This window comes from Ruditapes philippinarum, unplaced genomic scaffold (assembly GCF_026571515.1).
Source record: "Ruditapes philippinarum isolate M1 unplaced genomic scaffold, ASM2657151v2 ctg986_1_1_1_1, whole genome shotgun sequence".
Classification (NCBI taxonomy): Eukaryota; Metazoa; Mollusca; class Bivalvia; order Venerida; family Veneridae; genus Ruditapes; species Ruditapes philippinarum.
In genome coordinates, this window is record NW_026864627.1 from 91135 (window position 1) to 108455 (window position 17321).

At 31.5% G+C, this 17321-nt stretch overlaps 1 protein-coding gene across 1 annotated transcript; it reads right to left on the bottom strand.

Annotated features, from left to right (window-relative positions):
- Nucleotides 1-1346: 1346 nt before the first annotated feature.
- LOC132726312 (plasminogen-like) lies at nucleotides 1347-7105 on the bottom strand. Its single transcript, XM_060711620.1, has 5 exons — nucleotides 7031-7105; nucleotides 4416-4564; nucleotides 3865-4128; nucleotides 2395-2637; nucleotides 1347-2065 (listed from the first exon to the last, which is right to left on the bottom strand). Exons 2-5 carry the CDS (start codon nucleotides 4522-4524, stop codon nucleotides 1797-1799), a joined length of 885 nt encoding a protein of 294 aa, XP_060567603.1. The 5' UTR covers nucleotides 4525-4564; nucleotides 7031-7105; the 3' UTR covers nucleotides 1347-1796.
- Between the last annotated feature and the right edge of the window lie 10216 nt (nucleotides 7106-17321).

Here is a 17321-nt window from a genome sequence, read left to right on the forward strand (position 1 = left end):
TTTTATTAGTACATATAGAAAAGATTCAATTATGATTTTCAAAAAAATGTATTAGTGAACGAAGAGGAAAAATTTGAAATACTATTAAGGTGCGAGAAATAAGTGTAACTTTTAAAAGAATGGTTTTGCTTTTTTAAACTTTTATTTCAAATTACACATACAAAGAAAGTAAGAGCTGATTTAAACAAAAAATAATCCCCATCAGGATATACTTCGACGTTTTAAAAGCTAACTATGTAAGATCTCTAAAATTAAAAAATATATATAAATATATAAATTATATGTTATAAAATCAAAGGTACATATATTCGACTAGGTCTAGCATCTACTTAACCTGTTCCTAAACAACTTTTTTCGTCAGAAAAATCCACACAGTCTTGCATACCATCGCACAAATATTTCAATGAAATTTTATCACCATTTGAGCAATGGAAGAAATCTTCCGCAGAAGTTTTAATACTATCAACAACAGCTGTATATTTATCTGCATCAAAAAAATAAAACAATGAAATTGACATAGAAATATGTACGAACATATTTATATCTATATAAAATAATCAAGAATTATAGGATTAATCGGCATATTGAAACAATTTTTCAAATCGATAAACGTCAGATATCTTATATTATGATGATGTTATGTTTTTCTGGTTCCTTGTTTACTTTTACAAAATATGGATTATGATCAAATGATGCTGATTTAACTTTTATTGATTTTCATTAACTAGACTTAATCCTATTAGACTAAAATAAAATGATACATAGACAAAGTGTAATAAATTGTTGATTTGTGAAGAAACAACCCTTTTTATGATAAACTTAAGGACAATAAATGCCAATAAAAGAATAATCGCATCAAAATGAGGCTCAACTTTAAGATCAATACCAATATTTGGATCAACTGTTAAATGCTCATATTATGTAAAGTAATGTAAAGTAATAATAATTTATGGTATCACTACTTTGAAAAGTATTCAAAAGGCCAGAATGGCTATCAACTGCATTAAAACTAAGGATTGTTAGTTCAAACCCCAGAAGGGTTAACTTTGGTTCTTTTCTCTTTCTTTTAACATTATTTATGTAACTCTCAGCTCCCTTTTAGAAAGAAAAACGTGTTTGATTTTAATTATATAATTATTATTGGTATCTGTTGTTTTTTGGCTAATTAATGCTAAATTCAATACCAATATGGTAACTGATGTTTTCAAAGTCAAATAAAATTAAAACTACAGGGTAAAGTATTTAATATTTCACAGTATCAATTTTTATAGTTTTGTTGTTTTGTTGTTTTTTTTCAAAAAAGGAAAAAATGTCCTCGTTTCTGCAAACAATTAGGGGTATTTGAATTAGGTTCTCTCTCTAGGTAGGAAAATTGTCAAACAAGTGTTAAAAATTAGGTGCACTAGGGTATAATTTTTATCATTTCTTTCTGAACAATCATTAGCATGAAACTATTTTCATAAGAAGAAAGTTTCCTCATTTCTGAAAAAATGCCATTCTAACAACCAAGCTATATTAGAAAAGTGCCCTTAACTCGTAAAACGTACCGTAAATTCTGTTTAAATCTTGCATACAGATGTCCATATAAGTGTCCTAGGTTGCCATTTTGTCAGTTCTGTTTAATGCCCATAGGGGGGTTCCTACCTTCAAGTACACTTTTATTAAGTTATATTTGAATATGAAATTTATGAGGATAAACAGTGGAGAGTTTTTAATTTTGATCCTTATCTTGATCCGATCTTAACATATAAGAGAAAACGAGGCAAGCGTACTATTGGTCATTTTAATGGAAGACATTAGTGTGCGATGGTCAACTTACGATCAAAGAAGCATGGTTCAGATTTGGCAGTTGATTCTGATGTAAAACACCAAAGGTATCCTTCATTATACGGGTCCCTGCAGTAATTAACAGCTTTGTCAAGTGACCCATCCGGAAAAAGTGGATTTTGCCCAGGATTTCTTTGGAAAACTATATTCCAGTGGTTACACGGTTTGCCAGAACGTGTTTGGTTCCATTGCCCTGTATATGGCAACAATGTCACAAAGCAACGATCTGTTTTGGTGTCTAAAGAAGATATAAGACAATATAGACGTAATTGACACAACTAATTTTTATCTAAATTGCATCACCAAAAAACATCTTTATCATTTTTAATTCCTATATTTCTTGGCTTATTTTGAGATTCTCAATTTGCAAATTCAATAAAAGTTAAATGTCAATTTCAAGAAATGTCTTATTAAGACAGTTTTAAGAAAAGAGAAACGTGAACACCGTGCCATGTTCAACAAAACTGGTCACATTTTTTCTATGACGTTTTGATTATTTCTGTGAAACGAAGTTTAAACTATCCTGGTATGTAAGGACAGGACTTGTTTTTGCTTAAATAACGTTACCTTTATAGTCACAAGTCTCCACTGCTTTGTCTTGATCTGTCGTGTAGCAGAAAAGTGTGCCACTCAACTCAGGATCCCTACAATAATTCTCTGCGTCCTTCACGGTTCCATCCGGGAAAGACGAATTTGAATCTCCGAATTTATGCGGGTGTGGGACTTGACTATCCCAACGCTGACACGTTCTACCAGAAGAGGTGGTGCTCAATCGTCCAGTATATTCATGCGAAATTAAATTATCGATCACTAAATATATAGAATAAGAATTTATGGGTTCAAACGAATTTTTTGCATTTTTCACAAATTATGTAAAAAAAGTCCAAGTAAACGTTAATTTTCTTTGGATAAAATAAAACATTTAAGCCATAAGGAAAACGCTTAAAACGGTATTGAACAAAAAGTTTGAACATACTGCTGCTTTCTTGCCATTCTATTTAAAAATTGTATGGTACTAAAGTTAAAAGAATGCATGTGTACTAGTATTTTTTCTAGTACAGGACAGTTAACTCCACATCTTCTAAATTAAAAAAAAATCATTTGAAGTATAGGTCATATATACCTTAACATTTTCAATAGCAAACAAAACTAATTAAGATGCATTCACATATCAAGATAAAATCAGTGATTGATCATAAACAAAAACTTTATCCGAAAAGTTAACAAAAATCAGTTTGACATTGACCTTTGATCTTTTAACTAGAATGAGCATGACAGGTAGAACTCATCAAGGTGCATCTAAATACACAGTTTGAAGTTTCTTAATGTACTTTGATTTCATAGTATTAAAATGTTGTCATTATTTCTCTAATAACTTAAATATATGCTATTAACTTGAAAATTGGTACGACAGGTAGAACGCACCAAGGTTCATATACATATATATGCAATGTTCGGGTTTCATAGTCAGTTCACTTTGTTTAGATGATAAGTTTACTGTCTTGTTATTACAGGTCCCAGTGACTATGCTATTTGACTATATGACTTGAAATTTGTTGCGGTACGTATATTTCAAGTTTCATAGTCAATGCAGTTTGATTTGATGGGAAGTTTCACGCTATGTTTTTGCAGATCCCTTTAACCTTTTGACCAAACAATTGGTCTGGCGGGTAAAACTCATCAAGGTACGTACACATCTATAATTAAGTTTCCATGAAAAGCTTTATTAGCATTTGCATGGCCATAAAGAAAAACTTAACCAAAAAGGTTAGAAAGATGCGGACACCAACGCCGACGAGGATATGACAATAACTCCGCAGTTTTAAAGAAAAAGGTGGAGCTAAATATAAATAAAATTTGATAGACATTTAGAGGTTATGAAGACTGCATATCAAAGGCAGACCAGACGTTAAAAGCTGGCAACATATCCTAAGGGTAATTATACAGTATTCAAGAATACTGAATGCTACAACCACACAACAATACAAAGTTGGTGCAAAGAGTAGAAGAATAAATATCGTGATTTAAACAAATTACCTTTAGTTGGTTGAGGACATTTCTGCCAGCGTTTTGAAGGATCCACTGTGTAACACCATATATACCCGTTAACGTCTGGGTCACGGCAGTAGTTTTCCTGAAGCATTGATTCTCCATTGGGAAAATAATTACCATACCTATTATATTCATGTGTATATTTATGTGTATGTGGAAAATTACTGTCCCAGCGCTGGCACGCTATTCCATGCTCTGTATAATTCAAAGTTCCATTGTACAGATGCGGCTTAAATGAATCCGACAAAGCTGTAAAGTAGTGACATTGAACGATTTTTACCGGCTGGATCATGAAAATGCACATCAAAGTATTTTACAAGCAACAAAAATATCAAAATTATTAATTTGAAAAAATGTTATAGGACATTGCAATAACTATATTTTAACTATGAGGTCGTGTTCCTTGTGTAATAAAAGTGTATCATCTTTATTTTATCTAGTTTGTCAAGGAATTGCATTTAAAAGCTTTACATCTATGAAAATGGTAAATTATCGCCAACGTTGCGTTCAAATATACACCAGTTTAAAGGACTTACTTAATAGGTCGTCTGTTAAAGGCTCTTCGCATATAAAAAAGTTAGCAAATATATTATTGCAATCCACAGCTTCCCAGGTGTTGTTCTTGTGTGCAGCATGAAAACTCATCCTTGTGCAATTTGCATCCGCATAAGCGCGGTATCGATTCCTGAAATATATTTAAGTGCTGAGCAAGATTTTTTGAAAGAGAATACAAGTTGTCAGATTGTAATACTATTTAGCTGACGTAAACAATATCCTAACCGCAAAACTCTACATTTCTTCACATTTCACAAAACATACTGTCCCATAACGATTTTATGTTCAGTGTAAGATATTCAATGTCACAACAATACTTGCGAATTTCAACCGCATATTGTTAAAAAATAATATTTCACTGTCAAAAAAGTATGTAGTGCCTTCTGGACCAAATGATCAAAGTAATCACCTCACAATGACAGAAATAAGTTTAAAGCTGTTACCTTTACTACCCAAATGACAAATCTAAACACAATGCTTCAACAATATTTAAGTTAACTCAGTAGTTTTCTCAAATTTGTGGTTAGGATTATGGATAAACATGAATACAGAGATCGCAAACTAATTGGATGAAACAACAATGTACTTCAATCCTGACCAATTATCAAGACGATTTCTAAAGTTCATACACAAAAAGACCCCGATTAATTCACAGAAGACATACTCAGCAAAAGAGCGGTATGTCAAAAACTGAAAGGAAGCGACTACCGCAATTTTTATAAACATGTTCGAGTCTGCTATTGTCAAAGCTGCACTAAGATACCGGTACCTAATCATGTTGCAAATAAAAACAAATCATACTGTAGGGAGGACTTAGAAGATCTGCTTTATCTGTAATCAAAGGTCAGGCAATAAATAAAAACACGGAGAAATAGAAACAAAGTCTAGGCAGCAAGCAATATAAAAAGAAAAACACTAAGCATGCCATTAACCCGCATGAATGATGACAACTATGGCGAATAAGGCGTGGGCGGTGCTCGCATTTATGAACAGTCCAATCGAGCCTTCAACATTTTCAATTTTGACGATTTGGGCGTTCTTTAGGGAATTTATTTTTCTATTTCAGTAAACCTGATAATTATTGATTCTCCGCTGACAGCGTAACGAATCGATGATGATATAAGCAACATGTAAAAGATAAAAAATCATCAAGCTATCGCCCTTTCCTATAAAATCTGACCAAAGATAAAAGGTAAATTCACTCAAGAGGTTGTGAATTAGCTAATATAACAGTACCTGGAAGTAAACAAAATCAATCATCTAGAACTTCGGGGAAGTGATTATTTGTCGTTTCCCTAAACCAAAGACAATACAAGTAAAGCTGTCCAAGAAATTGAAGATGTTTTAAATAGGACAAAAGACCAAGTTTTTAACGTACGAAGGTACGACCATGTTTAGACAAATGAGCTGCTTGTTAAACAGCAACGGAATGCAAGAAAATAATCCATGCAACCCTGCTGACATTTTTACCAAAACAGAAGGCTGGTCTAATCAATATAATCAACACATCTTTAACAAGCACAAGTGTTCGCAAATACGCCGATTATCATTGAAAAAATCAACAGGCTTGGTTTGATTGAGCTTGATCAGCGATTAAGCAGAACTCAATATTTACACATAAAATGGTAAAAATTTCGGACACGGAAACATAAACAGCAATGTCCATTTGGCGGTAAACACGATATCTTCGGCGTCACACGTCTGTACTATTCCATGTAAAAAGCGGTATTTGTTCCCGATTTAAGCACTTCGTGTGCCTTGACCGGGAAATTATAAATAAAAAGAAAATTTTAAAGGGCATCAGAGGTTAAAAAGCCTGCCTATGACAGACAAACTTTAAAAAGGTGAACTTAAAATATGCGGCTAAAGGTCATAAGACGATGCGTAATCAGGAATTCAGGAATAAGCACGTATTCAAAATTCATTAGATATGCTGGTGCGCAATCTAAGAAATAGAAGACTTTATGATAGACGGTTATTTCACAGCAGTGTTTTACGGTCTAGTTCTGCTATTAAACGGTACAAAATATAAACTTCGTTGCGAGTAGTTGTCAAATTTTGTTTCGGACTAAAATTTTTCACCTGTAGAAACACTTATCGTATATTTTACTAGCCAGCGGAGAAACATTTGTAATATCTAGCCAGCGGAGAAACATTTGTCTACAAAAGGCACGAGCACTTTATAGTGTTTGTCTGATGACGAAAGAACCCTTTGACTTTCGTGTGTGTCCTTAAGGAGAAACTTAGAGGCAAAGGGATTGAAATGTTAAATAATATATTCAGTTTTGTCTGGCACAGATAGGCAATGAAATGTAAGTCCCTCCCATTCGCTCTAAAATAAATAAACCTTAAAACGATTGTATAATACATTGAAATATAACAGAACTTCTTGCATATTAATTAGAATACATAAAAGGACAAAGATTGGTATGTGTTTTTATCTATTTCTAATGTAATAATGAATCTTTAAAAAAAATCATAGTATCAAACCGTTTCCTATATTTTCATTTTTTAAGGTTTTGCTGTTAATCTGATATCAAAACGTAAAAAAGCATTTCTTAAAATGTTGTATTCATCAGCATTCATTTATACATACCAATCAGTAAATGTTAAAGGTGACCCGTCTTCCCATACATGAAAATTCCAACCCAAAGGATCCTGTACCCGAGTCAAACCTGTCATATAAAAATTACTGACTCTTCAGCCTAGAACAGTACGGGAATGGTAAATCAATTAATCATTAATTATCAATTACTTAATAAAGTTTTATATTACATTGTTTTTTTTCAGTCTGAAATTATTTGATTTTATATTGCTTTTTCAATCTGGAATAGCATGTTACTATTTTCTGAAGTTTATCATAAATTCTTAGATAACTTGCTAAATAATCAAGTTCTACAAATTTGAAATCACTTTTAACGTATAAAAGTTTTACACAGCTTATTTTGTCAAGAAAAACTTGAAGTTAATAATATATACATGTATATATATTCGTATCTATGAATAAAAGACCGGTATGTCATTTTCATAGCTAAGTAAAATTAATATGTATAAAGAAACTTGCCTATATGTGCGTAGAAGACCGGATCAACTGTATAAGTTGTATGTATCTTGGGGAACGCTGTTTCAATATTATAAACACCTAAATCGGTATATCTGAAGTTCCTCAACATGGCTTTGATAAGTTGTTGCTCCTTAGCATAATGAATAGACACGAGCCTGTGCTTTCTTATCCAGCATTCGTCTCCCGCAGCGGTCCACGTAGTATTATAGCGATAAAATATACTGTAACATTTTCCGAACATCTTCGAACATCCTTCAATGTGTGACAAGATAAAACGTACAATCAAGACAGGAATTTAAATTGTCGGAATATTACATATTATCAAAGCTTTAACGATATACTAAACCGTTGTGTATACTTTATAGCTTACGATGATTGCATGCTTTTGGTTTAGCGTATCAAAATTTGATACACGTCGACACCTGTCGATTTGCCAAAAAACTGAAATGATGATGGATAAACCAGCACAATCTAGCTGTTTTTGCATATTAACATTTATTGAAATTCAAACGTACTGATTTGCGCATTAAATTATTGTACTGTTTTGTTGTACTTATAACCTACCTTTGTAGGTCAGGAGTGCTGCCTTCTGCCAATCCGAGTCTTGCATATACAATTCAGATATAAAGAGTTAATTCATGCTAAATGTAAAATAAGCAACAGTCAAGGAAAATAATTAGCTGGATTAACAATATTTATTCTCTAGGTAAATCAATATTTAGTCTACTAGTATTTTGGGCTTCAGAAATTTAATGTACATTTTGTATAAACAAAATAATTCAACGGTTAAAAGCATGTAATAGAAAACCGTTTAACAGAAGTTAATAATTTGAAATTTATTTTGATTGATATTGTTTAGATACGTTGAACGTTGTTTTGAATAATATGTTTACAATTATTGAATGATATTCTTATATGTTCTTATCATGTTTTTATTATATTGAAAGCTCTACTATTTTACATGTTTCAACACATTTAAATCATTGTTTATAAAACTGTTAAATCTTACCCCAATATATATTCATATCATTTCTATACAGCTCGTAAACAGCTGAAAAATAAGTAAGAATTTATATGAGATATGTCATATTCTATGCATACCCAAACATTTTTATGATAAGAATAAAATTACGGTACTTAAAGCAACTACGTCTTAATTTTTCATCTCACGGTTTTATGTTATAATCAATGGACCCTTTTTTGTTCTGTTATGTAACTTATGAACATAAAATTATGTAACTTCAAGGGCATGTTTTATTCCAAATAGTGCACAATTTTTAATGCACGTGGATTACTAAGATATCAAACTAGCTGTTATAGCACTGATGTATGACAGCTGATACATCAAAGACAGACCATCGCATCATGCGAAAACTAGCCAACTCAAAAAGTAATCAGTGACAGGTAAGATAGTGATGTCATTTACTTAACATTTGCATGGCTCAGGTCTTGGAAGTTGTATGTTTTATAAACATTTAGCGTGAATAACAAAAAATACCTTGAAAGTTAGTGCCATAAGAATCTAACAAATGACTTAACGAATTCTCTGCAAGTACGCTATAGGCTGCAATAAATCCTTCTTTAGCTGAAAGACGCTTAAAACTGTCTGTGTCTTGACCTTCCGTAAAGTAAATGTCCAGTGTCTCAGAGTATGAATACAGATACTTGGGTACCGTGTGCAGATTACAGTACGAAGTTTCATGTGAAAAACGGTCTTTGATCATTAACAATGAACCTAAATAGCAAATAATTAAGTTAGCCTTATTGCCGGGTACCGTCTCTTTTCATATGTTAAAATCATATTTCAAAATTAAAATTGCCATTGCCGAACTACCAATGTCATATATTACTGAAAGGAAAGTGATTCAGACACGCTTTGTAAAATAACCTGCGATACATCAATGTCAGTGACTTAGTCACAAATGCACATTTACTCTGAAATACATTTTATCTGTACCTTTAAGTTACTTTTACCACGATTTACGTTGTTTTCCTTGTTTCTAATTTAGATTCGCACAATTTTGCATTACTTTTACACAATTTATGCGTAATTTTCTAATCCCTGTGTTACGAGATATACAAGCACTGCGAGTCCTTTTATCAGTTTTTATATGGACCAGTCAATCAAGATTATTATTTGCATTTTCCTTTACTTGTAATGTTAACCGTGTTGAAGAAGCTTAAAATGTGTAGGGAAAAAGATTCATTTCAAGTTACTAATTTAAAATTCTTTTTAAATTGTCATCAAAAACTCCATACCTGTATCGCATCTGACATAAAAATAAATCATTTCAAGACGTAAAGAAAACCTCCGAACGTTTATTCTCCACCTCTCTGACGAAATTGGAAATGGAAAGTTCAGTTGAGATCCAGACATTAAGACCATCGCTGGTAAACTGCAAGTATGCACTACCTCATTTGACAGATCATTATTGAAAGAGAAACACGAAGGTGCATCTGTAAATAATGTACACATACGACTTATTGAAATAAAGCATAAAAAGTTTTATGAAAGTATATATGTAAAATGATAAGAATGAAACATGGAAACATGTATATAATGTTGATGATGGTTTTGTCAATTTTCCATTTACACACAATAATCATAGGAACCAATAATAAGTGATCCAAGTTTAAATAAAATACTTTGATTTATAAAAATTATCATCAATTAAAGAAAGTCAAGTATAGTGTTTTCCCATTAAACTTATTGCCAAATCGCTCATCTGACTTAAAACAACACACAAAAGCTGAAACTGAAAATGACAAATTTTAGAGAATCAAATTGCAAGCAAATTTTACCTTAAATACAGACCCACAACCATCAAGCAGTATTATATTGTCGATTTTACCTGAAAACTTTACCAATGCACTGAAACCTGTTCCTCGGGACACTACTCTTGACGTTGGCAAACATGTTGTAAATGTAAGCGATAAGTAACTAGTATCGCTTTGAATCATAAAAACGACATTATTAAATTGCTGATCGATTTTCAAGCCTTCCTCTTTTATGAAAGTTTTACCAAGAACAAGATTGTCCTGGTAACACGCACCAGCTATCTTTGGTTCTGATACCATCTGAAATATGAAAACTTGCTCGGTTTCCTAGGTACTGCTTATTTTTCTTGTGAGCCATTTACACGACAGGCAACTGTCGCTCAATTCAAAATTGTGCTGTACGGAAAAACGAGCGAACGGCATTTCCGAGGGGAAGGCCGATTTAAACGGCTAAATGAAAGTATTGTTTATGTTTTTGTCTTCTAAATAATTTAATTTGTATTTTTTATTCAAAATTGAGCAATGTAGTTCCTTGTATGATTGTTTTAGGTTTCCAATGCTCTAAACTTGACAAAAAGAGAATTATATTAAACTCGGCAGAACTTTCCCCCCTGACGAATTGAACGGCGATTTGTTGAATATTGAACTTTCAACCAAGGGAACGCTCTTAACTTCGGATTTTCTTGAAAAAGTGTTGGAACTTGACCTGCACGTTCCTAATGCATATTCATATTTTGAATTTGAGTTGAATGTGTACAACTGTTGGGGAGATAATGAACGGAAACTGAAAATTTCTCTTTTTTAAGTTAAATGGCCTAACTCTGTCAAATCATCAAACCATGACCAAATTTGAACCTGATCTGTGCATTCCCTTGACGTATACATATGTCGAAATTGAGTTGAGTGTGTACATGTGTTTTATCAAAAACCAGTGATTTCATTTCCATTCACCCAATTCTGTCTTCCCGAACGAGTAATTTCCCATACTGATAACCCGTTTAAATCGGCCTTCCGCCGAATCTCGGAAATGCCGTTCGCTCGTTTTTCCGTACACCACAATTATGAAGTGGACGACAGTTTGCCATGCGTGAGTTACCATTGTTTCAGTACAAACAAAAATGATAATTAAATGTCGTGTTACAAATCTCGAATTTTACATAGCAATTTCTATTATACCCCCATACATTTGTATCAGATTATACCAGAGTTATCGTTTAATATAGACCAAGGCTCGCTTTTTTATTCTCTGGAAGGCTATAGCTTTTTTTTATTATCTTTTCTTTTATTTGTTTTTATTTTATTAATTATCTTTGTTTTATGACGACATAAGTATGACTCATTTGATCACATGATATAATAAAGCCTACACAAAACGAAGCCCGCAGCGAAATCATCATATGACTGGCACTTTTTATATCAGACATGAAATATGAAAAAACGCGATGGTCAAACAACATTGGAGACAAGTGCCATACTATTAATTTGATCAACTAACGAAAACATGTTATAGACGATATAAGGTAAAGTGATACTTATTCAAATATATTGTTTTACAAATTATTAGCATATAGTCATTTTTTAACAAACGCATGGAGAAAAAAATCTAAACTAGATATGAAATATGACTGAATGATTAAATGTAAATAATTTTCGGCATTATTTGCAAATTAAAACAGTCAATTTCCCCTGTCGTGTGGATCTCAAGATGGTTTTTCGTCCAGACAATAACGTGTAGTTTCAAACAAAAAAATATATATTAATACTTTTACCTCTAATTCTGTAAATGATACATGACTAAACACAAGCTGGATATATTTATTTTCATTTTGATTCATTGTCCATGTGTATGAAATTCCAGTTCTATATAGTGACGGATAACCAATGCTAGTAATAGGAGACTGGTCCTGGTGCAAATTTATGTTGCCATACCTCATTTTGTCGGACGTCGATCTGTATGTGTACGAATTAATTAGTTCCGGGAGGATCGATTTCTCTGAATAGAAAAAATTTATGTAGTGACCTTTGTTTTCCGTTGCGCTAATAGTTTATAATAAAGACGTACCTAAGCATAAATTAGCAAGCGAAAGATTGTGTTAGATAGCATCCATCTATTCACGTACGAAATTATGTTAGACGATACAAAAATAAACATTTAACTTTGGCTAACATCATCCTAATCGTGATCGTTATTGCCATCGTTTCTTAATATTATATTTATTGTTGTTATTACCACCATCATCATCAATATGAAAATCCTTTTCCACCTTCTCCTCCTCACCATTATCACAACCTTCTCAATCATCATCAACATCTATTATCATTATTATCATTTATGATGTTATTATTATTATTATAGTAAGACATACCTTTATTTCCGCAGCCTATAAGTTCAAATCTCATACACTTCATGGCTAGATTCACTGATTCCACTATATGTATCTTTATGTACCTTGCCACGATTGCTTTGTGCCAGAATGTTTGGGGTTTTTCAAACGACAAAAACTTGTTAAGCTGAAACACCTATATTTAACAAGCCATTAAGTGATTAATGCTTTTATCCAGATTGAAAGATCGATTGTTCAATTGAGATCTTTAGCAAAATAACTTCGCCATATGACCTAAACTATGTCGGTGTGAGGTAAAACACAATCAAACAAATAGAATCCGAAAAAAAACTTCTTGCAGTATTTTGTTTCATCTTTTAAATGCCTTTATAAGTATTATCCAAGCATTTAATCTTGTTGTATGCACAGCTTTTATATTCAAAATAAACTTTAAATATTTGAAACTATTTTAATAATCAAAACTTAAAACTTTTACTGCCGCATAGGCAAAAACTGAAAATCTAAACTAGTTCAAAAATGATTTTAAACTCACATGATTAAACAATCATAATTGGAACAAACTTCCAAAGATAATGCGATTTTAATTTTGGTTTTATGCAACGTTTAAAGCAGTTAACATGTTTATTTTCATAGAAGATAGATATATAAATAAGAAGTAAGAATAACTGCATATTGTTGATATAGCATACATAAAAAAAGAATTAACAAGACATCAAAAAATTGAAAAAATATTTACCATTGGTTTTCCCTCATCCTGTCCATTAATGCCTGAATAGTGATTCACTTGAATGCCAATGACGCCTTTAGAAATGATATCCTTCATGTATATACCATTTGTGAAATTCTGTACTATTTCATACCAATTGAAAACCGTGATACCTTCAAAAATTGTGTCGTACTTCATATCTACCTGTTTGACAAAAAAAAACAACAAAATTCTTCTAAAACAGAAAAAACGTTGCTGTTTATTAGCTGAGTTTCCTATGATTACAGACATGTCACCCACCCATGTACTCCCCAAAATTTGAAATATGCAGAATGAATCCACCAAAACCAAAAATATTTTCTATTTTAATTATACATTTATTTTTATTTATTAAGTAATGAATTTCATTTTTATTATTTTTCTCACAAGATAAGAATTATTGGAAATAATATAAGCAACACTTTTTGTTAGTATAAGGCCAAACTCAGAAATATCTGGTAATAGGTAATATCAGGTAATTGATTGATCAGAAATGTACACTGACTAATGAAAATCCTGAGATTTGACAAAGAACTCAGAAAAAAGTTTTAGAACCCCAAGACCCGATTAATTTAATGAAATTAAAGTGAAAACTAAAGCACGCGCACAATGGTAACAAATAGTGAAAAGATAATATTCTTTAAGAAGTTGATAAATGATAAACACCATCATTACAACGAGTGCTACCAGTTTTAAGAAATGAACATGCACATGTGATGAGACTAAATAAGCTAACTGATCTTGAACTGCGTGATTAAAACTAAGTCAACAACTGAAACTCCTACCTAAAATGTTTCAAATATGTCAAGAAAAGAGTCTTGGTATATATTTTAATAGCCTTTCGTGTATTACAATAATAAAGTATAATAAAACTTATAGGAATTGGGTGTGGTTAAAGAATAGTTAATATAAATCATACAGAAGTGGATTTTGTCTATCTATATTTTAATCTATTTCATTAATTTCCAAATAGTGTGTGTTTGGATATTAATTTATTTCCTTATCTGACGGCATGCAGCTTTAACGTTGTACTCGTAAAATTTCATAAAATTAAATATAGCTGCTAAAATCAAACTTATTAAGATAACAAATCATGTATGCATTTATTAACTGACTTTTATTTATTAAACACAAAATTAAAGCTGTTTCAAAGAATTTTTTTTCACCATGATATAAGGGTTTTTGTCTGACACATCTGCACACCAACCGGAAGAGAGAGGTCTAGCGGAAGATGGTGGATACAATGGCTGCCATGACGACGCAGTTACTTGTTCGTCGACGATGTATCCGTCTGTCATACCATGATGTGTGTTACAAAGTTTACGGTCATCTGAAAAGAGAGTGCCCGTATTAAGAAGTTTATTTAATAAATGCATTGGTATAAAGTAATAACCGTGTTGAATGACAACTTTATCCTCTCTATTGGTATATTACGATTTTGTTTATACTATGTAAAAATTGACCAATGTGTTAAAGCAAATGACATATGATATTCATAATGTAGACTCCTGAGCAAATGTGACTGTATGTGTCACAAAGATTAAAACTTAATATTTATGGACAACCACTCATGGTGCGAACTGAACATAACCCAAAGGATTAGTTGTCTTTTAAAAATGCTTTTAAAGATGATTGTTACAGAAGATTTCCTTTTATTGTATATCAATTCCTATCTCGCACCATGTCAATTAAAAAGATTTGTTTCCACGTATTTTCCCATTGTTGCACAGCAAATATTTCATCTTTCAATTGTTCCGGTCATAAGGTGTGTTACTATGATTACGATTGCTGACAAATATTTGAGTCCTCGCAAATGCTTCGAGAACTGATAGAATAAAGCTACTTAGCTTTTCTATAATATCTTATATCATATTTAAGAGTACAAAATATATTATTCAATAACAAATATTTAACTTTCAGATTGGCTGGAGTTAACTTACAGAGGAGGTCCGGCTTTGTCAAAACATTGACAGTCGTTGATGATTGAAAATCAGAGAGATCTGTTTCATCGAGACCAACAAGTGATATATAACGACCTTCCAGTTCCCTGTAAAATCTAAACTATTTCAAGCTTCGTCGTTTATTACGGAATTTTACAGAAAAAAACACTAGATATTGTACACTGCAGATATAAATAAAATATATTTACTGTAATAAACAAGTGATAACTTTAATATTTATATAGTTCGTATTTCTTCTTGTATACCTAGTAAAACGTGTAAGAAGAGCGATAGAATCAAACCACATTACAAACCATTAGCGATACTTTGTGCACATGTATTAAGAATAATTATCCAATTTTCTAACAAATGTTACCTTAGGAAAATGTAGTAGAATTCACCATAACTGTAGTATAATGTATACTGACATAAGAGTGACTCAAAACTGTCAATATGCCATCTGTCCTCACTTATGAAACACTTTGAGAATGGCTTGCCACTAAATACTAGAAAACAGTGGAAAAATAAACAAAATACAATAAAACAGGCAGAGTTAATCTTACATATAACGCCAACTATTCTGATATTGAAATGTAACGATAAAAAGCGCATCAACAAGTCTTATAAAAATGCTGGATATTGGAATATATATATTCCTCAAAAGCAGTGAAAAAATTAATATCGCAGACTCAGTTTTCTTTTATCCAATCCTTAGAGATAAGTTATGGTGTAATATCTTCCAAGCCTCTAGTAACAGCAGCATAATAGTCATTTTGACGACCGTAATAATTCCATGTTGCATTTTTAGATAGTTAAATATTCTTTATAAAAAACAATTGTGTCGTTGTTATCGCCGTTAATTGTGTATATTGTAACTTCTAACAATAAAAATATGACAACAAATGTTACAATTTGGCATGGTGAAGGCAATTATTATAAAAGACAAGTATGCATTCTTATTTCTCGACAAAAAGTATTAAAAATTTTCACGATGAGTGTAGACGCAATATTACAGTTTAATTTCTTGTTATATTACCCATTTAAATATCAAATTCAGTTTAATATGAAACTTTAAATCATATTTATTTGTCTATTTATTCCCTCTTATTTACAAAAAAAACAGGTTATATCTGGTTTAACAAGTCTAATAATTGTAATATTTGGCCTGGTTCTGCTGATTCCTTCCATAAGTTCTCATTCATTCTAAGAAAAAAATGTCTATGAAAATAGTAAAATATTAAAAGGCCAAACTAAATAAACAAAAATAATATAATGACAGATGATCAAAACAATTCCCATCAGTATGTCAATATCAATATAAAAATATGCAAATATAATATGAAAATATTCAAATTCAATATAAAAATATTCAAATTCAATATAAATATTCACATTCAATATAAAATATTCAAAATTCAATATAATAATATTCAAATTCAACAGCATATATTCTATTCATCTTTGAGAAACCATATAATTCCAAAATACGTAGGTCCTAAACCTCGAGCAAAACATTCTTTGTTGTGTTTATTATTAGATCATACTGTAGAAACAATGTCAATATGTTCATATACATAATCATGTTTTGATTACAATAGACAACATAACTTTATTTTTCAACATGAAAGTTACTTAAGAAATAATATATCCCAAACAGTGATTTTATCGCTCAATAACATCACTTTTTGGAGTTCGAATGCGAGGAATTATATCACGAGGGCGTAGCGATAAAATCACCGATATGGATATATTATTTCAATTCTAACACGACGTCAATAAATAAATGCTGCCGTACCTGATATTAACCTAAATTGAGCCTGATTTGTTTCCGTACTTATTTTCAGTTCGTCACATTTTAGTGGTTACGTCACGTGTATAATGATATAGAACGTCAAACTGTGATTAACACACACTTTCGTTTCTTCTATGTTTAATGGGGGAAAATGCGGGTCGTGTTACAATAAAGATTTTTTTTCTTTTATGCAAACTTTGTTTAAACCCTTACGAGCTGTAGT